This window comes from Acartia tonsa, chromosome 8 (assembly GCF_053477335.1).
Source record: "Acartia tonsa isolate MP-2025a chromosome 8, ASM5347733v1, whole genome shotgun sequence".
Taxonomy (NCBI): domain Eukaryota; kingdom Metazoa; phylum Arthropoda; class Copepoda; order Calanoida; family Acartiidae; genus Acartia; species Acartia tonsa.
Genome location: NC_137267.1, coordinates 35974976 through 36002698, shown reverse-complemented (window position 1 = coordinate 36002698; position 27723 = coordinate 35974976). Strand labels below are relative to the sequence as shown.

Sequence of the window (27723 nt, the reverse complement as noted above, 5' to 3'; positions counted from 1 at the left end):
CTATTTTTAAAGTGATTTCCTTAACATATACTTAATGGATTGCAGCTTATCTTAAACTAAAGTGATCCATTATACACTTTTTAAGGATAATGATATTTGGTTTTATTAGCCATTAACTATGTTGCCTGCTGCTTGGAGAAGTTTTATTGTCAGGTTTAGTTTTGGAGGCCTGGTTGTCCAGCCTGGCTGTTGTCTGCCTGGTGGGCTTGGCAACAGATATCAAGTCATCACCAGAATCATCTTCTTCACTGAAGTCCTGCATGAAAAAATGGATTGACATTTAAGATAAAAAAGGTATCTAATTTAAGAATATTTCATGTTTTGTATCAAATAAATTAGAGATATCTTTAACATTATCTACCTGATTTGTTTTTCTACCAGGGCTCCTTCCAACTCTCTTTCCTACTCCAAATTTCCCACCTTTTCCCTCCCTCGTGGGGGTTTTTGGCGCCAAAGCTTTTCTCCCCCTTCCCCTGCCTCTTCCCCCTCTAGCTGCGCCGCCCCTATTGCCTCTGCCTCTTCTGGACACTTCCCCCTCTCCCTCCCCTCCGTCACTGGAGTCATCTGCATTGAAGTACTGGCCAATCACCTGAAACAGACAATAAATGTTCACATTTATTCTTGAAAACTTCGTCTATCTTTTTTTAAAAGTAGGATGATGTCTGTCTGTTTGGCCATACCCTCCATGTGTCTCTTTGCTATATTGTTTAAATTGCCTAAAGAGTTTAAAATAGAACAAACCTCGTCAAGATAGTCTTCAGGTAAAAGATTTGGATGCAGATTATCCTCAACTTTGGTCCTTGCCTTGCCCCTATTATTCCAGATATGTCAACCAAGTTACATATATATTTTAGCAAAATTGAAGAAGACTTTAAAGGCTACAATTATTCCTTCTGTATAATAAAATTAGTGGTTGAAACGTTTGAACAATCAACTTAATTAAACGACCAATCAAAATTCAATCAACCCTAAAGTTGTTAAGTCAACGAATGAGAAAACGTTATAATAAAACTTTGGGGACTAGTGTAATAAACATCTCATTGTTCCATCTTTCTCTGACTTCATACACACAAATTGAAAGATTGAAGTCAACCACAAGTGTACGGAAAGGGGAATGTCAACACCCCATAAAATAAGAAATTTTGCATCATGGAAGAAAAGGGGGGAGTTTTTAGTGCAACCATCTCGTAAACAGTGAGCAAATGGCACTTAGAATTCGAATTTCCATCTGAAATTTTGCATGAGTAATCCTTGGTGGGTCTATTTTCCCTAAATCGAACAAAAAGTTGGAAAAGTAACGGCTGGCGGCTCAGCCGTTTTGCCATTTTTTGCCTATCTACACTGCAAATTAGTCACGAAATCTATCTCCACATAATACTCTTTGCAACTTCAAAACGCTATCAAACGGTTCTAGACGGTAGCTGTTGGTACTAGAAGTTTTAAAAATTGTTATTGCTATCATTTAACATGAATTAAACCAAAAATATGTTTTAAAAAGTTGAATATGGATTTACCCTGAAAATAGGCAAAAAACGGCTAAACGGCTGATCCGCCAGCCGTTACTTTTCCAACTTTTTGTTCGATTTAGGGAAAATAGACCTACTAAGGATTACTCATGCAAAAGTTGAGATCAAATACGAATTCTAAGTGCCATTTGCTCACTGATTACGAGATGGTTGCATTAACCCCCCCCCCCCTTTGTGAATAACAACTTGGTTGACATAAAATTCCTTCTTCTGCCAACTGTTGGTGCCTTCTTTACTGTGCTAGTTGATTTGGTTGAGGCCATTGATAAGGCTGGAGAGAGCAACAATCTTTCCTCATTCTAACAAAGGTTACAATTATAAGTATGTACCTACTGAAATTTATACAAAAAAATGCCTCCCAAAAATGATGACAAAATGGATGAATCAAACAAGTAAATCTATTAAAAATCATCAAATGGCTCATACTCGCTATTTAACCCCACTACGTAGTTTACTTTATTAGAGAACATAAAAATCTGGTGTAAGATCAAAGTAATGACATATCATTATCCATCCAATGTATCTAGAAGTTAATATCATTATTAAAATTATGATATTAAAGTTATTTTACCTTAGAACCTGATGACATAGGTGAATTGAGAAATCTGTTTTTACTTTGAAATGGATCAAATCCACTTGACAATATGTCTTCTATCTCTGTTCCTAAATAAGAAAAGTTAAACATATACTTTTTGAAGATTTTTGTAGCTAAAAAAGCACACAATTACTCATTCAAAAGTAAATCAAAAGTTTTATAATTTATTTTTTATTTACAAAAATTAACGAGACTTAACTTTGAGTATGAACCTACTTTTTAAATAACATCGCAGGGGCGTAAGGGGCGTCGTAGCTGAGTGGTAACTCACTGACTTACGGTGGTGAGAGTTTAATTTCAAGTCCCCATACATTCACGAAACTTCCCTTTGGTTGTGTGAGAAGGGAGATTATTACGTGGATTGGATACTCACAAGTCACGAATAAAGACCAGTAGGTACTCCAAACTCCTCTGCGGCAGTGACTTAATTGCACACACACACACAGGTGAAATACATATAAAAGAAATATATGAAAAGAAATGTAAGAATCTTACCTACAGATTCTGGCAAACAAGCAGGAATAACATCCAGAGATCCAGTTCGACTTTTTACTTTTCTAAATAAATAAAACATATTGCAAACACAACACATTAAAAAAAAAACTATCTAGATTTAAGTAGAAACAGTTTCAATTTGTCATTGAAATAAAAATAATCTTTATGGAAATAAACCAGCTCATTTTCACCCCATAATTAAAGAATAGTTATTTTTCGCATCGTATCATAAACAGCTTTCAGCGGATATAAAATTATACGATTAAAACCAGTTTTCTTAGCCACGAGATGCCGAAGGCACAGGCTAAAAAAACTGGTTTTGATCTTATGGTTATACATTTTTATAATTGTAGAAAACTATATATAATACGATGCTAGACATATTTTTTTCGTAAGGATGAGAACTGGGTATAATCCACCGGATACTAATCGGTTTTCAAAAAATACGATAAAATAATATTTGTCATATAATTTGCTCACCTTGTACTGTTACTTTGTGTGGTTGTTGTCAAGAGTAATGGATGAGAATCTGAACTTTGTAATATGGTTGCAGTCAATGTTAAAGTATTTTCTGTTGTTATTGTTGTAAGTTGTAAGGGGTGTGGAGAATCTTCAGATCCAGATTCAGTCTTTTTGGCTTGTTGCTCCTTTAAAAAATGCACAATATGATATACATTTAAACATTTTATTTTATGTAGCACTAGCGGCTGCGCTCCTAGCATCTAGAAGGTCTGTTATCGAATGAGTAAGGAAAGTAGGAAAATAGCTTAAAACAAAACTTAGATATAACTAGAGGACTTCTTTCCAAAAAGTCCTAAAAATTAAAATGTCTAAAACATCCAGGGATCTATAAAAAGCTTCCATAAAATGAAAACTCAATCGGTTCAGTAGTTATCGAATCTTACTCTACAGACAAAAAAAAACTTTAAAAAGCTCAATTTTGTAAGAAATTGGAATAATTTTAGCATGTATTGTCATAAATCTTTACCTTTAAATAATCTTTGACATAATCATCAGGTAGGTCAAAAGATGCCTGGCCACCTTTCCCCCAAATAGAGGTCATCCCCTGACTTTTCTCAGGGGACAAACTTCCATCCTTCTTTCCCCCACCAGATTTATTCAATCCAGAACTCGCGGATTTATTGGGATCTTTGTTCCCAGATTTTTTGGCTTCCTTCGTCGCCGGAGATTCTTTAGACTTTTTGGATAATTTTTCGTCATCTGACCTTGGTTTTGGTGTGGGTGAGGATTGAAAAAGGCGATCAAATGCCACATTAGGGTCCTACAATAATTGAAAATCGTAGTTTAAAATAATAACTATCTAATTTTTAACATTCTAGGTAGGTATACTTTTTCAACGTCATTAAAAGTAAAAATAATATTTTTTAGAAAATTATCATTTTAATAATAGAAAACTTTCGTTCCATTCAGAAAATTTGTATTTTTAAATGGATAGGGATATAATAGGTACCCTAAGAAAGATTAATTCTTCCAGTCAAAAATACTATTTGATTGTTTTTTCCCTATAAAATATGGTACAATACAGTGAGGGAGGGGATACTGGACTACTAATTACACTGGTATATTAAGTTCTATAACTTATTCGTTGGCTCAAAAGCTTAGGGAAATTTGGTTTAATTTTTATTGGTTGGTCCCGAACTCCAATAAGGAAGAAATAGATTCTTATCATAATTGGGAATGTATATCAATAATCATCCATTATCTTATCCCTTGAAAAAAAACTAACCTGCAACGGAGACTCTGCCCTTTTGCTGGTAAACTGTAGATCATCACTGTCATCAGAGTCGCTGTGGTATCTCTGTTTTGCATAATGTTTATCACTTGTACTCGGCTTCTCATACTGCGGCTCCGGAGTTCCCGTCTTGTCCTGAATTCAAAGGGTGCCATTTTTTTCGCGTACTTTCCGTAAAGTTGTGTGTTAGGGTTTAGTCATATGTACTTTATTAAGAACAATTGGACTTAATAAGCGCATTTGACTCTCTTCAACCTACTGAAAAAAATATTCCTTTCTATTTTGCTTTAAAGGGGGCCAGGATTTATTTAGTAATCTCGTAAACCAAGTATCTAGTACATACACTATATTTTTTGTCCAAGTGTCGTTTTCAACTTCACATTTTGAACTTTATAAAAAATTGGACTTACCACTTTTCTTGGACTTCCCTCGTTAACTGGTGCAGATCTGAAAATATAAATTAATACAAAAATTCATAAAAAAATAGTCACTAACGCCTAATTTTCAATGTCTCACTTTTTTTGGCTTTAGATGTAAGATGTTGATAAAAAAAATATTTAAGAACTCCTTGAAAACTTAAAAGAAACAATTCCAAAAACAAATAAAATTATTACCTTTGTAAAGGCGAGGGCAGGTTTTTGTTAAGGAGATCTTTGTTTAAAATACTGGTTGACTTTTCATTTAATACTAAACAAAACAAATATTCTTTTTTTTAAGGGGAGTATTTTAAGTGAGTTTTGTCAAATGGCAAAAAAGGTTTTGAAAAATATTTCGTCAAATGCTTTGATTTAGTCAAAAAATCTAATATTTAAACTTCTTAAAGAATGTAGCTTAGAACTATATAAAGTATATGACAACCCATAAAGAGAGAGTGGGGACTATGAGCTGTTTATTACACTAGTCCTCAATGGTTTATAATAACGTTTTCTTATTCGTTGGCTTACCAGCTTTTGGGACTTAACTGAATTTTAATTGATTGATTCATTAAGTTAAGAGTTCTAATGTTTCAACCACTAATTTTAATCTACAGAAGGGGTAATTTGGTGTATTATCATTGGGGTTATACATTAAATTATCGGTCATTGTCTTATCCCTTTAGAATTTAGATCCCTGAATTTAAGATTCACTTTCATAACAAATAAAAAGAACATTCCTGATTTATCATTTTCATTTGTATTTGAAGAAGAGGGGGGACTGATGATATTTAATGTTGGTGGACTATTAGCCCCCCCGCTGTCACTGCGTTCGTGTCCAGGTTCATTTAGCTTCAGCACTGGAGGTCCATCCTGGTTGGAATCCAGGTCTGCAGGGGATTAGTTTTACAATACAGGTATTAATTTTACAAGCGAAGCTTTTCTTTAGTAAGGGTTGGTCCGTCCGTAACGGATAACGCTTTTCGTGTAACGTTTAGCTCGTGTAAAAGGATAATTATTTTTTTTGTGATTATTTCTGAAAGAGTTATTGGACAGTAGAGCATAGATTTGGCAATGTCGAACTCTGTAAAACAAATTCCTATAAATAAATAAATTCATGTATTGTAAATAACCTGGGGAAAAACTTCTGCTTGTTTCACTACAGGAAGGTAAAGAAGGTGCTTTATTTCCACTAATTTCTAAATAAATAAATAGATTAGGTAACAATGTGAGAATACAGTAATAGTCGGACTTGGACAGACTAACAGACATACATCCCACATGTTCAAGGTAGATGCGGTACAACAGTGTGTTTTTTTATGAGAACTTTTTTGAAAGCAATTTTACCCCACTTATAGTTATCAGAATTTAATGATTAGTGGCTTATTTTCTTCGTTTTTTACGCAATTCATAGAACACCAAAAAAATATTTCAGTTTTGATTTAAAAAGTACAGTAAAATATAAAATTCAAAACTTAGGTGTGAACATATAAAAATGGTTTTAGCGCATTTTTCTTATGCCTACATCTTCTACCCTTTGCAAGAAAAAAATTGGATTTTCTGTAGTCGACTTTGGGGGACCATTACTCCCTCCCTTGTTGAGATATGACAATCAAACTTTGATATATTCTAGTACATGTCCCTAATAGCATCTGTATACATTTTTAGCTCTATATCTCAATTTTGAAGAGTTTAGCAGCCATTCTTGCAAAAGGTTGAATATTTGAGCATAAGAAAAATGCGCTAAAACCATTTTTAGACGTTGACACATAAGTTTTGAATTTTAGATTTTACTGTACTTTTTAAATAAAAACTGAAATATTTTTTTGTTGTTCTAATAATTGCATCAAAAAACGAAGAAAACAAGCCATTAATTATTAAAATCTGATTACTATAAGTGGGGCAAAAATGCTTTCAAAAAAGTTCTCATAAAAAAACACAATGTAGAAATGTTTGTTATAGTCTTTCTCGTAACAACGCCTCTTAAGGAGCGTTTCTTCGTATTTTCACAGTAGCTCTTCTCCTATTTCCAGCCCCTGCGAGGGGCGTAACCCCAACCTAACCTAAAATAACCTATTAAAAGATACTGTGATAATAAGACGAAACGCCTCTCAAGACGCTTTGTCACGAAAGGGACAATACCCCAAATGTTATTTAGAAAATTACTAAATACATATATTTGACCAAATATATCAAATAAAAAAGTTACTTAATTTTTTCATAATAATACCTTGCTTTTTACGTGAAAGTATGGTTGTAAGTGAGTCATCCGTAGACGATTTTCTTCGAGATTTTGCTGTTGGAAATGGCACTTGGGCTTCAAGCACTAAAAGAATAGAACATTATATTTATGATAGCTGGAACTGTTACTGCTGGTATCTATTTATCTTTCTCTATACCTAGCATCTCTAAATCATCACTATCATAGCTGGAACTACTACTGCTGGTATGTATCTATTCATATACCTGGCATCTCTAAATCATCACTATCGTAGCTGGAACTACTACTGCTGGTATCTATCTATCTATATACCTGGCATCTCTAAATCATCACTATCATAGCTGGAACTACTACTGCTGGTATCTATCTATCTATATACCTGGCATCTCTAAATCATCACTATCATAGCTGGAACTACTGCTGCTGGTATCAATACAAAGCTTGGTGTTATCAGGTGATATATCATCGTCTTCAAGAGGAAGAGGGCTGGGCTTATCAACATTCGATGGTCCTTGTTGGGGACTTGATAAGGTCCTGCATAAAATATTATTATCAATCAATAGGACAATTTTTAAGCATATAAATTCGAATATTGTATATATTTACTTAAACTTGATGAATTTAACTACATAAAACAGTAGAAATATTGTAACCATTGGTATAGTTTTTTTTAAAAATATGAAAATGTTTTCTAACATGGACGTTAAATTTATAATTTTGTGTTACCTATTATCAATGCTTACCTATACTCATCAATGGCTGACTTCTTAGTAACAAACTCCTCTCTAATCCCGCTCCTTCGTTTAGCAAGTTCCTTGTCAGGAAATATGAGTTCAGAATCCTGTAGCCGGTATAATCCATTATATTTCGACTGTCTGAATTGTTATTGGTTTTGTTTTGGGTGTATGGCAGAATTTTGTCTATACACACACAAAAAAAATGTGGTGTTTACACCCAAAAAAAAGGAGGGGTTAGCGTTCAACCAAAAATACCCTACTAACATCCAAGTGATCAATACATAGAATCAACTTATAATGTATAATTTCCTGAGGTTTATCAGTATTTCCAAGCAGATACTCATAATACTTCTTTAGGCCATGAAAAACTGACACCTAAATTACATTCCTTAATCAATTTCTATGAGAAATTCTTTATGCAGTGCTCTCTAACATAATAAACATCCTTTAATATTCTAAAATAGTTAAGTATTTATTTTTTTAAAGCGTAAATATTGATATAGATTCTGAAACTTGCATATAAAAAAAACTCACATGTAAGCTATGGAAGGTATTTGATCAATGAAGATAATATAACAAAATTACTACAAAAAAGCAAAATATTTCCTTATTCAAACTATTTATTGCTAGAAATTAAACGATGCCTTATTAAAAGTCTATGTAGTAGGCATTTCCTTGGGATTTTTGATACTGGCGTAATTTAAACGTTTTTTTAGTTTCTTTTTTATCATTAGGCTAAGTAAAAAAACATTCCTACGATACAAAAATAATTCTAGGGCACAATAAGGAAATAATAAATTAGAATGAGATACATCATACTAACCTTATCATTAGAAAGACACGTGGTTCTATTATCTCCTTGCAGACTCGGCAATACCCATTCCATTGGACCTGCACTTTTGGAGTTGCAACAAAAAATCCACAAAAAAATAAAAAGTATGAAAGGTGATTTGATCCTAATTTATATCATAAACTAAACATAAAAAATAACAGAGCCTCAGGATGCTAGGCGCACAGCAGCTAGTTGATTATAAGGAGTTTAAATGTAATAGGTACTCAATTGACTTTTTTCTAGCAACTCATCCCTGTATTCATCCAAGCATGTTCTCGTCTCTGAAGGCCATAGCTGTACTTCTTCTTAGTCCCCTTGAACATGTCGTACGTGTCACTGCCGTAGAATACAGCCAGGCTAGGGTTGTACATGGATAACTTGTTCTTCAATTCTGTTCGTCCCTCGTCACACTCTGGTCTAGATAAGTAATGAAAGTTAAATGCAGGGATATAAAGGGAAAAGACAATGGTCGATAAATTGATGTACATTGTAGTACATCCCTAATGATGATACAAAAAAATACCCCTTCCGTAAATTACAATTATTGATTGAAAAGTTACGACACCCACCTTAATAAACTAACCAATCAAAACTCACTAAAAGACCCCATAGCCGTTAGGCCAACGAATAAGAAAACGTTATTACAAAACTTTAGGGACTAGTGTGATAAATAGCCCAATTTTTCTTCCATCCCTGGTTAGATAATGGATAAATAAATCTGGTTTTATCCTCTTAGAAATATTTTTTTTAATTTTGAAAATCTTTTTTTATTCGTGGAAAATTGTATCTAATAATACGATGCTATACGTGATTTTTCAGTATGGCTGAGAACCTGTTTTAATTCATCGGGTATTAATCGGTTTTAAAGCCATACTAGAAAAATTACTTACTTTTTGAATAAAAGATGGGATGCTGCAGGTTTAGCAATGAGATGAGTAAATCCTAGGCCGCATTTCACCAGCCTGTAGTCATCCACGGCGGTTGTGTTCTCTGGAACTATACCTGGATAGATAGATAGAGTACAAGATTTCTAAAATTTGATTAATTGATTGGTGGATAGAAATTTTTTTATCGACCAGTATTATCAATCTTGGATGTTATTTTATTACCTAGTATATAAAGATAGAAACTTTACATCCCCTCCCCTTTTGATTTTTTCCTCTTTCTACAAAATAATTTTAATTTCAATTAATATCCAGCTAAACTGCATTAAGTTCATCATATTGTACATTTAAAAAAATCTTCAAACAACATCTTCTGCCTTCATTTTTTACAAATTTCTTTATATTTATTAATCTTTTAAATATGTAGCTAGGTAAGTTGTAATTTAGACACAATTTATTATTAAATAAATCTATGAACAAAAGACTAAGGTTTCACTAAAGTGAATTTATCATTTTATTGAAGGGTTAGGGTTGGGGGAGGAGGGGGTATACCATAAAAAAAGAAAAAACTTGTTGTTTTAAAACCAACCTGATATTCTCAAAGCTTCCCAGAAATGGTCGTCATTTCCATCAAAATAGCTTCCTGAACATAGACAAATATTGTTATCGTATCCAGGGATCTTAGGGGATAAGACAATCGTTGAAAAATTGATTTACATCTCAAATTATGAAAAAACAAAATTACCCCTTCTGTATATTAAATTATTGGTTGAAAAATTTGGACACTACTAGTTTAAAACTCACCAATCAAAATTTATTAAAGTACCCGATGTTTTGAAGCACACGAATAAGATAACTTGGTTATAAAACTTTGGGTACCAATCATTAGATAGTATACCTGATTCTGCAGATTTTAATGAGGGATGAAAACCAATGAATATCATATCAAGTCCTTTTCTCAAATGATCTGGTAGCCCTAAAAACATAATATTTTTCTATTATTTATGTATTCTCTATTGCAGGAAACTTTTTACGGCTAATCTGGATAATTATAGATACTTGTGTGATTGAAAAAGATGCCCTCACTCAGATAAAACAAATAAATTTCAGTTTTGTATTTTAGTAATATGTTTTTCTGATTTTATGTTTCTAAACTGATTAAAAACCAATAAAATACAGAAAAATAATATTTTTTTGTATAGGAGGGTTCGAGTTATTCTTCTTTAGGGATTAATCTAACCTTAAGTTAAATGAAAAACATACACTGGATAAAAGCTTCCCTGAAAAATGAAACCCAGACAAAATACAATATATGCATCAACCAACTTACCTATCATTTTGAGCTCTTTCTTCTCAATGAGTTTGGAAGGTTTTGTAGTCATCTTGTTTATACAATCACCAATCAACTGGTCAGCTGTTTTGTTAATACTTGGATCACTTATCACTAAAATAGATTTATTGTGAACATTTTCAAATATCTAAAATCCTGGTATAAAGGTAAAAAAGTAAAAGTAAAGTTACAGGTCCCAAAAAGGTTTAGAACTATTTAGAAAGAGAGGAACTTCATCCATCATAAATCGCTTCTGGAAAAAATACTCCAAAAAACGTATTGTTACTTTTTACATTTAAAACTAAAGTTTTAAGTTGAGGGCGACCAGACCACCCCAAGCCACCCCATATCCCCTAGGAACCTATAACAAAAGTAATGATTTTACCTCAGAGCCATACTTTAGTACTCATGATACCTTTTCCTACAACTAGCCCTTTAACTGCATGAACTTTGTTTATAAGTTACCCCTGCCTCAGAATACGAGTTTCCTCCGTTTTTGTGCCAAGACATTAGAAACCTCTTAGAATTACAGTAACGTGCTGTATATAGCAGCAGTGAATGTCATTTTACTGTCGCTAGCATGACTTATACTCGAATATGATAGCATAAATCATTGACAAATAAGCAAGCAGACACGTTACCATTTAGTTACAGGTCAAGTGCTCCAAGTCATTTCATATACTCTAAAATTACGTGTCTGTCATTGTGTACTATTGATAAAGGCTTTAGTGTTCCATTATAGTCAACAGACAGGCTTATAATATTAAAGAGTAACTTAAAGACAGTAAATCTAACCTGGTTGAATATTTGTAGGTTGGATAGGTTTAGGTTTTGGGGTTCTTTTCTTGACAACTTTTTTAGGAGAAGAAACTTTGACAGGGGTCATCATAAAATTATTTCTCTCCATTCCAGGTACAGATTCTAAACAGGATTTGTAAGTAATAGGATGACTATCTGTCTTTTTCTGTCTTTTAGTCTATATGTAGCTTAAGATCTCTCTAAATGCTAGAACGTCGTCTTTTCGGTGAAGCTTCTCCTAGATCTAAGAAAAATAGCCACTAGAAAAAGAACACCCCCCCCCCCTCCGAAGAAAAGTTTTTTTTAATTTTTCATTTTCAAACTAAAATGTATGGTGGAGGTTGGGTTGGATCTAATCTACCCCTGCGGAATCGTGTACCTGATGGGCGTGGCAAGATTTGTGGACTGGATTGTTGTTGCTGCTGTTGCTGTGGTTGAAACTGAGGTTGTTGTGCCAACAACTGCTGTGGGATTGCGATAATATTTTGCCCATTCTGAATAAACTGATACCCTGAGTTCCCCTAAAATGTTAACAAACACAAATAAGTCCTTCTCGCGGATTTATATGAGCTGCGAGATAGACGTTCTATGTATATTCATAAATACTGGCTATTATCTGAAAACAAGATCTTTGACCGTTTAGAAAGAGTTGCCAACACATAATATGCACGTTTAGCCTTTTAGCCGATAGCAGCCTTTAAATCATTAAACATGTTACCGTGACAGCAACAGATCTCATGAATACTTAAACAAGGATATATATTTTTATTAGCAAATGTAATTTAACACTTCGACTGAAAAGAACATTGAATACCTATTGAAAGATTAAATGGAAAATAGCTTAGATATTTATATACATAGATTGTACGCATAGAAACTGTATTCTGGCCTATCTTATCTGTACCTGATTTAACTGAGTAATAATATTTTGTGGCAAACTATTGATGGTGATGGGCTGGCCAGGACTTGTGTTATTCAAACCAACAATCTGATAATCATATTCTTAAAATTAAATTACTACCTACGTACCTAGGTAGTTCAAGTTAGGATATTAACTTATTAAACCCATTTTAATTGTATCCCAAGGAAAAGAAGAAGAACTAATTTTTTTAAAACAAAAACAAGACATAGGGCACATAAAAGTTTTTGTTTAAAACGGTTTGTTTTTTCCAAATTTTCTTAATGCCGCACTGAAAACGCTTTCTATAAAAAATCAGGGGGGAGGGGACATTAGGATGTTTATTACACTAGTCTCCAAAGTGTTATAATAAACTTTTCTTATTCGTTGGCTTAAAAACTTTGGAGACTTCTATTGAATTTTAATTGGTTGGTTTTGATTAAATTGAGTGTTCAAATTTTTCAACTACTAATAGTAATCAACAGAAGGGGTATTTCTGTGTATCATCATTGGGGATGTACATCAATTTATCGGCTAATGCCTTATCCCTTTAGATCACTTATAAAAATACAATTTTAATATTTTGAATTTTGTACTTTCCTTTTTAAAATGTATTAACTAAAATCATAAGAACATTCCTGTGGACTTGTGTTGTTTAAACTAATAATCTGCGGGCTTGTATTTACACCAACAGGTGGCGGTTGTTGATTTGAATTAACAGCTGTTAGTTGACTTTGGCTAGAGGGAGGATAACTTGACTGTTGCTGTGGGATTGGTTGTAGTTGTTTCAACAACAGCTGTTGTTGCTGATGGCTGAGTCCTTGCTGTGGGGAATTGGGAGCACTCTATAAAGAAATAAATTTACTTATATTTCTTTTAATCTAAATGAAAACACATTAATGCTAGGTAAATCAATCAATAAAAGTAACAGGGTGTCTGTGTGTACCAAATGATCTCGCTAACCACTGAACCGATTTTGTTCTCCTTTACAATGTAGCTTTTTAAAGGACCTGGGAAGATATAGAACTATTTTTTGGGAGAGTACCATCAACTCCCATATCTTTTTTACTTTTCTTTATAAACATAAAATCAATGGGCTAGACCTCCCTCCCCCCACTTCCCACCATCCACCTCAATTACAAATAGAGGCCTTCAAAGCGCAGCGTAGCCGCTAGTAAATTATAAAATTGTGCAGCTGCGCTACACAAATGACAAATTACCTGATGTTGTGATTGATAGTTTGCAGGAATTACACCATAGGACATCAAAGGCTGCACACCCTGTACACTTTGTACTCCCTGCACACTTTGTACTCCTTGAACTCCCAGCAGTGAATAGGGTTGCTGGGACAACTATAAAAGACAATATAATATTATTATTTTCTCCCTACCTACTTGATTTGCATTGTATCATTTGAATGTTAAAATGCATGATAATCTTTGGAAAGGCTTGTCAACCAAATAATTTTACAAATATTGTAAATTTGTGACTTACGAGATAATAAAAATTGTCTCAAAGATGATGGGAATTAGAAGTTACAACTTGCTAAAAAAAGGTGGCTGCCGAACATTTGATTTTGACTAGTACCCATCTACAGATCCTAGGGATCTAAAGGGATAAGACAATGGCCAATAAATTGATATACATCCCCAATGATTATACACCAAATTACACCTTCTGTAGATTATAATTAGTAGTTGAAACGTTTGGACACCTAACCAACCAATCAAAATTCATTTAAGTCCCCAAAGTTGTTAAGCCAACGAATAAGAAAATGTTAACCTAAATGTTGGGGACTTGTGTAATAAACTTCCCAATGTCCCCTCCCTCCGCTTATTGCTTACCTGTTGTGTTGGACTGATGGCCTGTGTAACTTCTGTCTGTGACAGTTCTGAAATTGTGTGATTAACAAATCCTGTAACTCCTTGCCCACCTAAAACCAATGATGATTTACTTGTTTTTTTAGAACCTAGTAAAAGTGTCTGACTCTGATTATGACGTAAAAAAAATTAGCCAATGAAAGGCTAGTAAACACTGTAATTGACCAATGGTAAAATTTACAGTGGCCTCTCATTGGCTAATTTTTTTTACGTCATAATCAGAGTCAGACACTTTTACTAGGTTCGTTTTTTAACAATGTTATAAAGATATTTTTGTATTGCCATGATATTCAGCTAGTGTGTTAGAAAAACAAGAAGTAGAAAAAAGAAAAAAAGATAATTATATTTGGTAAGTTCTAAAAGTAATCTACAAACAGGAGTAGGTATATGAACAGGTTGTTGGTTGAGATTAAATATCACTACAATTTTATTCTATATCAAAAGCTGTTTTTCTATGCAATAAGTAAATGTTCTTTGCCTGAAACTTGTTGTAACGTTTGTAGCTGCGGATTAAACAGTTGATAAACAATTCCACCTAAATTATAATTAATATGAAATTTTTAATTTAAAACCATACCTATCCTTATAATAAAGTAACAGGATGTCTATATGTTTGTCTGTACTGAAGGATCTCGCTAACCGCTTAACCGATCGGGTTCTCCTTAACAGGGTAGCTTCTCATAAGTCCCACGAAGTTTTATAACCGTTTTGGGGGAGGGTACCAACACCCTCACCAGAGAAATCGACAATAAAAAAAACACCGCCCTGCGGACATTTTTTGCAGTCAGCTAAAAACAGAACTAACACCATCTATCGGCTAATAAATATTTTTGGTAGATAGCTGATTTTAAAAATAGATTGAATAGTAACAATTTTACGTGTCCCTAGAGGCCTCTAGGGGCGTATCCGCTAGTATTGTATAATGTATATATCATATAAGTATTCCAAATATCTATTTGAAGTAGAGCGATGTCTGTCTATAAGTCAGTCCACTCCCTCTCTGTCTGTCTAAGGGTCTCTGTAACTACTTGATGCATGTTGATAAAAAGAATATTTGAAGAAAGGGTGAAAAATCAACATATGTACATTCGGATATTGAAAATAAAGACGAAGGTCGTGTAATCAAATGGCTGTTTGTATAAGGGATATTTGGATTTCATTATGCACTTCATTCAACTAGGTTAAGTAAAGAACACAGATGTTAATTACCTTGTTGATTATTAACTGGCGACTGTTGCAGGATGTTCAACTGTTGATTCTGGACGCTTGGACCAGAACTTGTAACTGGATATCCTTGTATCTGAGATGAAGATAAATAATCTTTGTACATACATGCGGGGATGGGTTAATGATATCTAATATAATAAATTGAAATTCATATATATTATCCTATGCACTGGTGATTGAAAGAAATTTTGAAAACATCAATCTCAATTTTTATTTATTTATTATATTTTTTTTTAAACTGATATGTATCGGTATCTATATATATTAATTTCAATTGTACTTCCAAATATGTATTATATGAAAAAGATTATTACACCTGAGAATTATTTGTAACATTTTGGTTCATAATAACCTTTTCAAACAACAACAATACTTTACAAAGCTGATCACGCTTTTCATAATATTAGTATTTACACATCTTTATATCTGAAAGTATATAGGTAAATATTAGTAAATTCTAGTTATCCTAAATAAAATTTGTTTTTATATAATAAAATTTTTCTTATTTTTTTATAGCAAATCTTCAAAAACATCAAATACAAAACTTTCAGCTGGAATGTTTAAAACTTTTGGGGCGATTCTAACTTCACTCCTCTGATTTTCTTGCCCAAAATCCAATGGATCCTTACTATCTTGACCATTTGCTATTTCTTTTCTAGCCTGTAGATATCTCTTTCTTGTGCATGATTTCAGTTTTGTATGTCTGTTTAAATCATACTGAAAAGCAAATTTTTTTGAACAATTTTTACATTCGAATTGGCGATTAGTGCCGTGAATTTTTTGCTTGTGTCTCTTTAAGCCTTCAGAGTGGTTGAATGATTTAAGGCATACATCACATGATAACTTGTTCACATGTGATAACTTATGAATTCTATTCTTGTGTTTAACCAGGGTACTCTTGTGGCGAAACATTGAGTTACATTCATCACATGGAATATTTTTTGTCCCTTCCTAGAAAAAATTAGAATGTATATTATAACAATGTACCTATATAAAGTTGTTTTATTTTATTTAAGACCAGCAACAGCGCCCTTAGCATCTATGGGCTCTGAATTCATTCAAATGTTGAAGAAGAGTGCAGACTGGCCAGCCAATTTTGAAAATAAAAAACGTACATAACGTACACAAAAAAAATACGTTACGTACATAAAAAAAGTATAAAAAACGTACAAAAAACGTACATTCCTAATAAAAATAAGTTAAATAATTTCCTAGTTACCTATTATCAATACATTTAAGTCTACTAGCAGCTACCTGTAAAGGAGAACCATAGCGAACTGACAGACACAAGATATCCTATTACTCTATTCAAAAGAACTAGCGTCTACGCTCCTAAAGGCCTCTAGGGGCACTTGAGGAGGGGAGAGTTGAATTCAATAAAAAAACATGGATGACAACATACATAAGTAGCGAAGCTCAAAAGTTATTTATAGACATCTGGAAAAAAATTAACTTAAAATCGCAATTAAAATTCATTTTTGGGGGGAGGAGGTAGTTTTTTTTCTAAAGTCAATTTCTCTTGGGAGGGTGGATGGTGATACTCTTCCCCAAAATAGTTATAAAACTTCCAAAAACCTATGAGAAGCTATCTTGTTAAGGAGAACAATATCGGTTCCGTGGTTAGCGATCTCAATGAAAATATGTAGAATGTGAACTTATTCAATCAAAAAACAGGAGCCGAGAAAATCACGTTTCTCCGATAGCATAACGGACTGACAAAGTGATTATAGAGTAGCTTCGCTAATAATTTTTTTAGTGAGGGAAGGGGGAGTAGACCACCCCCATTTCTGATTTCAATTTTAAAAAGAAAGAAAAAATAGGGGAAGGGTTGTGATTTTTTTCTAAGTGTAGTTTCTCTTGGGAGGGTGGTTGTACCCTCTCCCAGGACCTATGAGAAGCTACCCTGTAAAAGAGAACCATATCGGTTTAGCGGTTAGCGAGAACCTTCGGTACAAATAAACTGACAGAGAGACATACATCTTGTTATTACGTACTAAGTATATTCTATTAAATAAAGTAGTAAGTTTTTTGTCTGATGCTTAAGATTTTCATAACTACTTCACACAGTTACCGAGATGGTTTTAGGCTATTTTTCTACCATTTTGAATACAGGTTCTTGAAGGGATATGGAAGGACAGAGAAAATAGCCTACAACCTCACAAAGATCATGTCGGTTCAGCAGTTAGCGAGATTCTTTGTTACAGAAAAAAAAAGGATTTATAGGATAAACATATAATAGGATATAGGGTTATTTTGTCTATTGCTAAAGATCTCAGAAAATAAAAGTCTTTAATACAAAGTAAATCAATGCCTGTCTGTCTAAAGCTTAAGATCTTGGTAACCGCTGAACAGATTGGGTTCTAAATTCTAATCTTCAAGGAATATATCTACTAGTCCTGTGGTAGTTTTAGGCTATTTTCTTAGAGTGTGGGAAACCCAGCCCCCCCCCCCCAAAAAAAAAAATCAACCACCCCTCAATTTATTTTTGTAAACTAATGCAAATCAGCGGGGTGGGGGAACCTCCACCGCACCCTGGGGCGAAGCCTAAATGAAAAAAATAATCACAATCTTTTTTTATATTTTTTTTTGACAAATTTCCAACAAACGATTCTATAAAAGAGGGATACGAAGCCTCTAATCCTAGTAGAAAGTAAAAAGCTTTAAGTGTCCCTCCCCCAAAGAAAATAGCAAAAACCATCACAGGACTATTAGGTATATTCCATGAAGAGTAGAGCACAATAGGTTCAGTGGTTACTGAGATATTAAGCTTCTGATATACAGACGGACAAGCAGACGGACAGACATCATTCTACTTTGCATTATAGATAATATACTTTTTTTGTAATACTTTTTGTACAAATACAAATAAATATAAAAATACTTTTATACTTATATTTGATTCTTATTCTTTAAAAACTGAAGATACCAAAAAATAAGACTTCTTAATCCTACACTGTGCACCATATATCTCAGAAAATTTACCCAAGTATATAAAGAATTTTTTAAAAATTATCGTAAAATCTATTAAAGGGGTAGTAGCATGAAATGCATTTAAACTTGAATTTAGTCAACTGCATATCTCTTTCTGTTCAATAGTTTAAACTATATCTATAGGACATATATTTCAAATCCATGAATTTAAACTGTAAGTTCTAATAACATATATGCATAATTTACATACATATTTTTGTTCTATGAAAATTGAAGATATTATTGAATTTATTTAAATAATACACCTATTGTTTTTGCAAAAATTCTCGTACAAAACATACAAATTACTTTTCTGCTAATATTTGATTCTTATTATTTAAAAAAAAAACGTAAAACGTACAAAAATACAAATTTCAAAATACGTTACGTACACATATCAAAATAACGTCCAGAACGTACACAGATTCGATGCGTAACGTACAAAACGTACAAAACGTACACTCTGGCCAGTCTGAGAGTGTACAAAATAGACTAAAACAATCCCAAGGCTTAATTCTAAAAATATAATAGCAAAAATCCAGTCCTGGACCTATATAAATAAAAAAGGAGAACTCAATCAATTTAGTAGTTATTGAAATCTTAAGCTTCAGACAAAAAAAATCCCTTACTTCTTTATATAGTAAGATAGGATTTTTATGACAACCCATACCTGATGTATTAACAGGTGAGTTTGCATGCCTCTTTTACTCCTCAACTCAGCCCCGCATAGGTCACAAATCCAAGTTCTGATCTCACTTTGGACATTCCTGATATCAAATCCCGCATTTTTTTCTTCGCGTAAAGTTCTATCTTTGCTTGAATGTAAACTTTTCAAATGATTATCTAACTCAACTTTTGCTGCAAATTTACGATTACAAAGGTGGCAACTAAAAAATTTCTGTAAAAGATGAACATTTTCCATGTGTTGATTTAAGGTATTCTTACTTTCAAATTGTTTATCACATATGTTACAGATATGAACCACTGTTAGAGACTCCTCTTTTTCTGTTTCAGATTTACTAGAAGGTGTATCAAGCACATCTTCTGTTTCCATGGAAAATATATCATCTCCATGTATGTTACCATGTCCTGCTATTATAACCTAAAATTTGTAATAGTTATTTATCGCATTGTATTAAAGACAGCTTTCCGCGGATAGTAAAATGATAAATTATAAGTCAATTTCGGTTTTATGAGCCCTGAGGGGCCGAAGGCCCAGACTAACAAAATTTACATTAATATTTTGATTTTTCATTTTACTGTTCGTAGAAAATTGCTATAATACGATACGATATATGATTTTTGAGTATGGCTGAGAACCGGTTCTAATCTAGCGGATATTAATCGGTTTTGAAGCAATACTGTAAAATAAATTCTATTTAGACTCAAATCCACGTGAACATTTAGGTCCATCCGTAATAAGCTTTTAAATTGCCCTTTATCCTTTTTCATTTTATTATCAATCACACATAAATTATCTTTAAAATAACACTAAAAGAGTATATAAATCAAATCAAAACATGAATTCATTGTTTGTCTCTAACTAATATTTTTATACCTTTAGGTCCGAAAAATCTACAGAATCTGGGAAAAGCGTTTCAGTATCTTCATCAAGCAAAACACTTTCTAGCGGCACAAATTCTTCCAAATCTGGGGTGGGAAATCTATCAGTTTTTGTCTCGCTAAGCTTTGAGTTTTCACTATTGTCGTCGACTTGAAGAGGCAGTTTTATATTCTTTTGAATAATTTTCATAACAGTGTTAGTTTCATTTTTGGATGACGGGCTCAAAGGTTTACTTTTTTCACTTACAGTCACATGGCTTTTATTTTTAATTTTATCTTTTCTGTTCAGGAACGGTATTGATGTAAGATATTTAGATTTTTGATTATTTAGAGTTGTGTGCACTTTTGTGTTTGGCAAAGTTTGATTTTGTCTTTCACTTTCCTGTTCTTTACCAGAGCTATTAGAATTATGTGTTATTTATGATTTTCGAAAGTACCTAGGTAAAAAAATATAACAAACAAATATTTATCAAAAAAATCTGGTTAGTGGGGTAATATAAATTTGGGAAGGTGGGATAAACTCCCATTGCTCCCCAACCCCCTTGGACGTTATACACTTATAAAAATCTCAAATAATATTTAATAGTTTCTATTCTATCCCTCTATTGTTATGTGTAGCTTATTTTATGATAATCCACAATTTAGTGAGATTTTACATTTTAGTTGTAGAGCATTTGTCCAGTTGTTTACGAGATATTACTAAACAACAAAGGAACTTTTTAAAGTAAAAATATATAAATAATACAACATACACCTTGCAGCTTTATTTGATCCATCAAAAGAATCTCTGTTTTTAGAATCTTTACTTGATGGCGAACTTTCGTTTTTATTATTTTCTTCAATTTCAATTGATTTTCTTGCTTTTTTATTTTCTACTAAACTTTCTTTAACATTTGGCTTGATTTTTCTTCTCTTTTTATTTGAATCTAAATCACATTTAGCTGTTCTTATAGATTCATATATAGCTTTATCTAACCAAAATTCATGTTCTTCAATTGACTGTATATCGTTTGACATATGAAGAATATTTTTTATCAAATTTTCACCTTTTTCATATGAAATATCTGGTATCAAAATCGCGTCAGTTTTCTCTTCTATATTATATTTGCTGATTATATGGAATAAAAATTTATTAACATTAACAAAACCTTCTTTAAAGCATAATTTAATGTCATTCTCACTGTTGCTACGTAATATTTCATGGCACAGGTTATTTGATAATACTTTGTTTCGCATAAAATGCTTCATTTTGAAAGAATAAAAAATCTGAAAATTATATTTTTTGATTAAAAGTTAACACCTCTTCTCAGAGAAAAATTAAATTAATAATTAGCACAGAAATAAAAAAGCATAGATTTTTTTAGGAAAATGAGGATATAAATTTAAACACATTCACAGACTTATAAAAACACGATTTTCTATTTTGACAGATATTGCAGTTTGTAAATAAATCACGGAATATGACAAAATCTTGTTAAACAGGCCCGTTAGTTATATAATTGCAATAAAAATATTTTTTTACGGCATGATTCATGTAATAAATTTTAATGAAAACATATCACTCAAAAAAATACCCAAATAAACAAAGTGGGAAGGAGCAGGCCAATAAAACTGCTTACAAGGCAATATATTTGTTTCGACCAATCAGATTCTTTATTTACAAATATTTCAACTAATGAGGGGGCATATAAAAACCTTGTATGGTCACGTGATAAATTATGACCAATGAGAGACAACAAGGAAGCAGACGAATAATTTGGAGGATTTTTATTGGAGAGAAATAAGAATATCTAGCAGACAATCATTTGATCAAAAGTAGTAAGGATTTTTATAATTCTCATTCTATGCAATAAAGTTATACATTTATTCTATGAGTTCTATATTTTAGGAAAGCTTCACATAGATTTGGGGATGGTAATTATGTCATGAGTTGGTTTTAGGCTACAATTGCTACATTAAATTCTTAAATTGAAACATACAAATGTCTACATTGGAGAGAAATCGGATTACAATCAATATGTATATGGCAAAGCATTCAAGGAAATAATAATATAATCTTCAATTGAAGCCCAAATTTCTTTTAGAGGATCGATAGAAATGTGAAAATTCAAAAACAAACTATGTAGAAAAAAAGGTGATTTCAGAAGAGCTAAGTGGTAATTTTTTGTTAAACATGTAGTTACTCATTTATTCATTTTTGTCCGTCTGTATTGATTTACTTTATATTTTGACAAAGTTTGTATACATAATTGTCTAATTTTTTGGCTTTGCTATACTTATGAATCTTCTTATCCTTGTACAAAAGACGACTTTTAAGTAAAAATGTCGCCAGCTGTATACAAACATAAAAGTTAAAATATTGCAATAAAACAATCTAATAAATCAGATTCTGTCTGAAGCTAAACATTATAGAAGGAGAATCATTTTTTTAAAAGGTCGTTGTTGTAGGGATTTAAATTGGTCATTTGTGTATGAAAATTCTGGCAACTTGAATAAAATGCAAACAAAATTTTAAATGCCGTCAATTGCTTTCCTTTTCTTTTCTGCTAAAATTGTAGATTTCATTAGAGTTGAGTGATTGTATTTGAATTTTTGAATTTTTTTTAGCTCTTACATGAATGATACATCTTAACAGCTGTGAAAGGATAAAATCTTACGTTTTTTGAGTGAAATATTGCTATTAAAACAAACAATTTTGTGTAATATTATAAAAATGATAGTAAAACATATGACGGGAGAATAGTAATATTCAATAAAAAGGAAGTAATTTGAGGGGGGGGGGGGGGATAATTCGGAGACTTTGTAGAGAGCCGGCTTGCGCAGCTAGGGAAAGCATTTCTGCGCATCGTACCATATATTATTACTTCACTGCCTCAGTATTCAGGGGAATATATAGCCATGTTTTATACCAGCTTACCATTTATTTTAGATAAACCCATGTCATTTAATAATGTTTTGCTTAAATGTTTTAATTTATGTAAATTTTTACCCTAATTTTAGTCTTGCATTATTGCAATTTAAATAGAGCAAAATTTTGTTGCTGAAAAAATGTGTGGTACACTAGTAAAAGGTGATTTTCTTCTGCAACTTTGGGGAAACTAGTTTTTTTGAGTGATTTTCAGTTCATGAACATCTGTGTTATAGTTTTTTGATGTATTGATTTTATTTTAATGGAGTTTTAGTTTAGTTTATAATATCGTTTTGACTATGCAACATTGCTTTTTTTATTCTAATTAGGGAAAGCTTGAGTTTTGAAATAAGTTGTTTTGTGTACGTTTCTAAGGTTTTATACGCTTATTATACAAGTGTCTTTATATAACTTCTAAAAATCAATTAGACCCATAGTTTATTTAAAAAGTTTTACCTAAAGAAATTATCTATTTCGAAATCATGTTTTTGATATATAGAATAACTATCAGTTATGTAATCTAATCATATTACTGTACCATTGATATAAATTAATACTGCAAAATATTTTGTCTAATTTAGACAATTAATGAGGATAAGAAGATATTGATTATTATTTTCTGTCAGATGGTAAGTTGGTTAAATTAAGCAATACTTTTCCCTTAAAAATGCTAACTTTTTACTGATGAAAAAGTTAAAAATGATAAAATTCACTATTTCAAATGGTTGCGCCCCAAGTGAAACTCTTGTCATTTAGAACTTAATCGGTTCATTGGTTAGAGAGAATGTAATGGACAAACAATTAACCTTATTTAGCTTTTGTATAATAGAATTGCCTATTTTTCGTAATTATTGAAAATATGTCTTTTCTTGTGTGTAAAAACTCATGACAAAGTTTATTGTACTATTTTCTATTATACAAGTGATAACGAATTTATTACGCGGACACAAAAAGGATAATTACTTTTTATTGTGTTAATTATTATATTAATCAGTGCCTTAGTTGTGTGTTAACTTTTAATAGGTTAAAATGTACAATTTATTACTTATGTAAACCAACCAATTGCTTGGCAGTTTTTTAATGTAGACATGTGAAACTTTAAAAAATAAACATATTCCTGTCAAATATTTTTGGACAATTTTCACAGATTTCGGCGGCAGTAACTGACGGCTATGCTACCGTTTCTTCACTGATCTATATTTTACTGCTTTGTAGCAGATTCTATGCAAATTTACAGTGCTGTAATTATATATAAGCTGATTTTTTTTGTGTTGGTTTAAAAAATTTGAAACGCCACCAACATCCCTCAAACTTAAACCAAAAGTTACAAATCTAAGTTGTACCTAAATTACTTCAAAAATATAAATCCGCTTTGTTTTTTAGAAAAATATAAGGGGGGGGGGGAAGTTTTGACACATTTGCGTAAACAGGGAGTATAGGCTTTATCTTTGGACTGAGAGTATAGGTTATTAGGGATAAAATCATTCTTATATGATGAATTTTCCCAAGTTTTAAGATTTTTTGGATAGGCCTCCAGGTTCCGGAGCTCCAGGCCTCCAGGTCCTCTCTGTACAGGTAAAAATGAAAAAAAAAATTTTTTTTGAAGAGTTAGAAGTCAACTTATGAAACAAAATATGCGTTTTTTTCTTCAAATATGTGAATAACATTCAAAAATATGCATATTTTGTTTCATAGGTTGACTTCTAACTCTTCAAAAAAAAAAATATTTTTTTAATTTTTACCTGTACAGAGAGGACCTGGAGGCCTGGAGCTCCGGAACCTGGAGGCCTATCCAAAAAATCTTAAAACTTGGGAAAATTCATCATATAAGAATAATTTTATCCCTAATAACCTATCCTCTCAGTCCAAAGATAAAGCCTATACTCCCTGTTTACGCAAATGTGTCAAAACTTCCCCCCCCCTTATTGAATAGGTAGCTATTAACATAGGTACTTAAGGTATCACTATCTTACCAAATTATAATGCGCTTTTAATCTAGAAGTTATCTACCTATTTTCAGAAGCTATTTTAAAGTGATGCTAGTCTAATCCAAAGTATAAAACAAATAATAACATGGGTGTTCTGGGGGAAGGAGTCCTCTGTCTGCTCAAGGTAAGCTTCTCTGAAAAGCATAGGATTAGCCGTATTAGAAATTTTAATGGACGGACTTATTTAGCTTTTCTGATTATTTTGTTTTGTGCGGTTATTAATAGTACCCAATACTGCTTAATCATAACTTCATAAGGAATTTTCAGACAAAAGAAGTGTAATTAAAAGGTCGAGTACCCCTGGCAATGAAAGGGAATGATTTCATTGAGTAAATTGAATTAATTCAACATTTAAGATTCCAGTGATAGTTAAATGGAAGACAAAATAACCTTCCCAAATACTTTAATACTTAAAAAGGGAGAATTTTATAATGGGCGAAATATTTATTTATTTTCAATTGACCTATCTTGAACAAATATTGTATTAAATGTTTTTGTTTGTTCAGGGCTTCCTATATATCTACGACTTTATAACTTATCCTGTCTACTTCGGAGTGCAACAACCATGGAAAAGGTAAGCTCTTATATCACATGCATTTCCAAAGATCAATGTGATAAAACAAAACATTTTGTTGCATTAATGATTATAATATTGGCATAAAAATAAGGTTCACTGTTTTATAAGTATTAAATTGCAAAAATCATAAGAAATACTTATTATTCACCTAATTAACCTTTGTTTTTACATGTATGTATTTACAAAATACATTTTGATTTAGTACCTTATAAATTTTAGAATTCTGATACATATAGGAAATATTCATTTGTTTCTTTTCTCCATATTAGAGCGTATGTAATCTTTGATAATATTCTTATATTAGATTATCGCGGGTTTCTAAAGTTACAATGATATTATGATCACAGTAAAGTATAAGTTAACAATATGCTTTAAATCCTGCTCTAATATTACACCTTAAATCTTCTTTAGAAATTTCCATTTAGTTCCTTTTTGGTAGCGTTGCTACTTTATAATTTGAATGTCTGTCTCTACTTTAGAAATATTTATCTCGGTAGCTTGTTGTGATAGAAGGCTGGATTTTTGTTTAGTGTGAATAATAAATCCCCAAAAAGCATGAATTTGTAACTTATTTTGTCTGTCGGCTTCATATAGGAAATATTTTATTTCTTTAAAAAATAAATCTAGGTATATTTTAACAAGTTTTAGCATATTTTTATTCTTCGCTATTCAAAAATATTGTCAACGTTGTATGTTAATTTCTCCTTATCTTCATGCAAATAAGATTATTCGTGCAGCTTTTCTATAACTACCTAGGCAATGACTGAATTTTATAATTTATCTTAGATTTGTAACATTTTAATTAACTATTTTGTTATTTTACCCTACTGTTATTTTTTCAAACATTTTTAACTGCCTCTTTGAAAAACAAATATCCCTCTTTCATTGCATTTTGGATATCTCCAATCATAACCTAGTTTAAATACCTATTTTTCAAAAGTTTTTTTTTTATAATACGATCAGATTTATAAACAAATAATGTTTTGTTTGTTTATTTTTTGCATTGATTTTTATAGCCCACAGCTGTTATTTTGATAAAAAAGTTATCAACTTCAAATTTGTTGGTGTATTTTTAGCATAAATAGATTATTTTTTATCAAAATATAATTATGATAAATAGGTTAGATGTATAATACAGGGATCTATAGGGATAACACAATGGCTGATATATTCGTGTACATCCACAATGATAATACACAAAATTTCCCCTTTCGTAGATTACAATTAGTAGCTTAAACATTTGGACACTCAACTTAATGAACTAACCAATCGAAATTCTAGAAAAAGTCCCCAAAGTTTTTCGGGTCAACGAATAAGAAAACATTATTATAAAACTTTGGGGACCAGTGTAATAAACAGCCCAATATCCCCTCCCAGGCTCCCTCCCCTGAGATTTATACCTACTTAATCAATGAAGTGGATAAAAAACCTAAACTGTTAAGTAGAAAGATGTTTGTGAGGTACTCCAATCGATATATTATTACTTGGATGTTGCACCAGATTTTCATGTACTCTGATAGAGGAACACTCGCAGCTGGACTAAACAACGATACCCCCTATCCCCTCCCCTCCTACTGGATGAACGAACTAACCAAAAATGAGGTCTAAATTAGCAAGCAAAATTGACGACAATTTTTCCCATGTCAATATATCCATGTATACATATCCTATATTCATTGTTACTTAATATTTCTAAAAATGCTAGACTGATATATTGAAAATTTTAGGTACCTGATTATTTCACTTTCAGAAGTTTTAAAATATTTTCTTAGTTTAAAATAGGTAAACTCTCTACTAAGAAACCTCATTGTAAAGAAGATCCATATTGGTTCAGCGGCTGGCGTGAGCTTTTAATACATATAGAAAGACATCCCGTTACTTTTATGTAAGGATATCATCCGAATACTTAAACGCTTTAGGCAACAACACATACAATCTGCTTAAATTTTGATACTATTTAGGAAGACCGGTTTCAACAAGATTCGCTCTGATGTGGTAAAATCTACAACCATGGAGTACACTGTCAAATCACCACACAAGATGAATCCACCTTTAAAGGTATAATTCTATTAATATGATATGTTTCTTATGTAGGTAAGATCTTTATAACGCCTTAGATAGAATCGAC

General features: G+C 32.0%; 2 protein-coding genes across 3 annotated transcripts in view; one reads left to right on the top strand and one right to left on the bottom strand.

Annotated features, from left to right (window-relative positions):
* LOC145326828 (long-chain-fatty-acid--CoA ligase 4-like) overlaps positions 1-27723 on the top strand; it is a 173506-nt gene that overhangs the window by 123298 nt on the left and 22485 nt on the right. The window contains exons 2-4 of the mRNA XM_080170256.1: positions 25052-25142; positions 25525-25592; positions 27557-27653. Of these exons, the coding sequence (XP_080026382.1) occupies positions 25104-25142; positions 25525-25592; positions 27557-27653 (204 nt within the window). The 5' untranslated portion in view covers positions 25052-25103. The remainder of the gene's footprint in view (positions 1-25051; positions 25143-25524; positions 25593-27556; positions 27654-27723) is intronic.
* LOC145326822 (uncharacterized) lies at positions 81-21612 on the bottom strand. 2 transcript variants are annotated; one of them, XM_080170250.1, is made up of 35 exons: positions 20877-21612; positions 20118-20520; positions 19230-19661; positions 15906-16540; positions 15572-15662; positions 14841-14897; positions 14327-14415; positions 13703-13834; positions 13124-13327; positions 12489-12575; positions 11964-12105; positions 11582-11707; positions 10787-10900; positions 10355-10432; positions 10046-10099; positions 9463-9574; positions 8829-8989; positions 8564-8634; positions 8053-8115; positions 7747-7847; positions 7383-7537; positions 7013-7108; positions 5916-5981; positions 5525-5672; positions 4984-5058; positions 4780-4816; positions 4364-4504; positions 3605-3898; positions 3097-3263; positions 2617-2678; positions 2098-2189; positions 1733-1825; positions 742-813; positions 362-589; positions 81-256 (listed from the first exon to the last, which is right to left on the bottom strand). In XM_080170250.1, exons 4-35 carry the CDS (start codon positions 15933-15935, stop codon positions 113-115), a joined length of 3582 nt encoding a protein of 1193 aa, XP_080026376.1. In that variant the 5' UTR covers positions 15936-16540; positions 19230-19661; positions 20118-20520; positions 20877-21612; the 3' UTR covers positions 81-112. The 2 variants fall into 2 exon arrangements, with proteins under 2 accessions (XP_080026376.1, XP_080026377.1); XM_080170251.1 differs by lacking the exon at positions 5916-5981.

Bases quoted from the DNA above. Each gene is read 5' to 3' on its own strand.
- LOC145326822 (XM_080170250.1), bottom strand. From the start codon at position 15,935: ATGAACCAAAATGTTACAAATAATTCTCAG. The intron at 5,059-5,524 runs AGGAATGTTCTT...TTTGTTTTGTTT, and splicing joins ACAAATGAAAATGATAAATC to AGTATTAAATGAAAAGTCAA. The intron at 4,817-4,983 runs GTAATAATTTTA...TTATATTTTCAG, and splicing joins CTGCCCTCGCCTTTACAAAG to ATCTGCACCAGTTAACGAGG.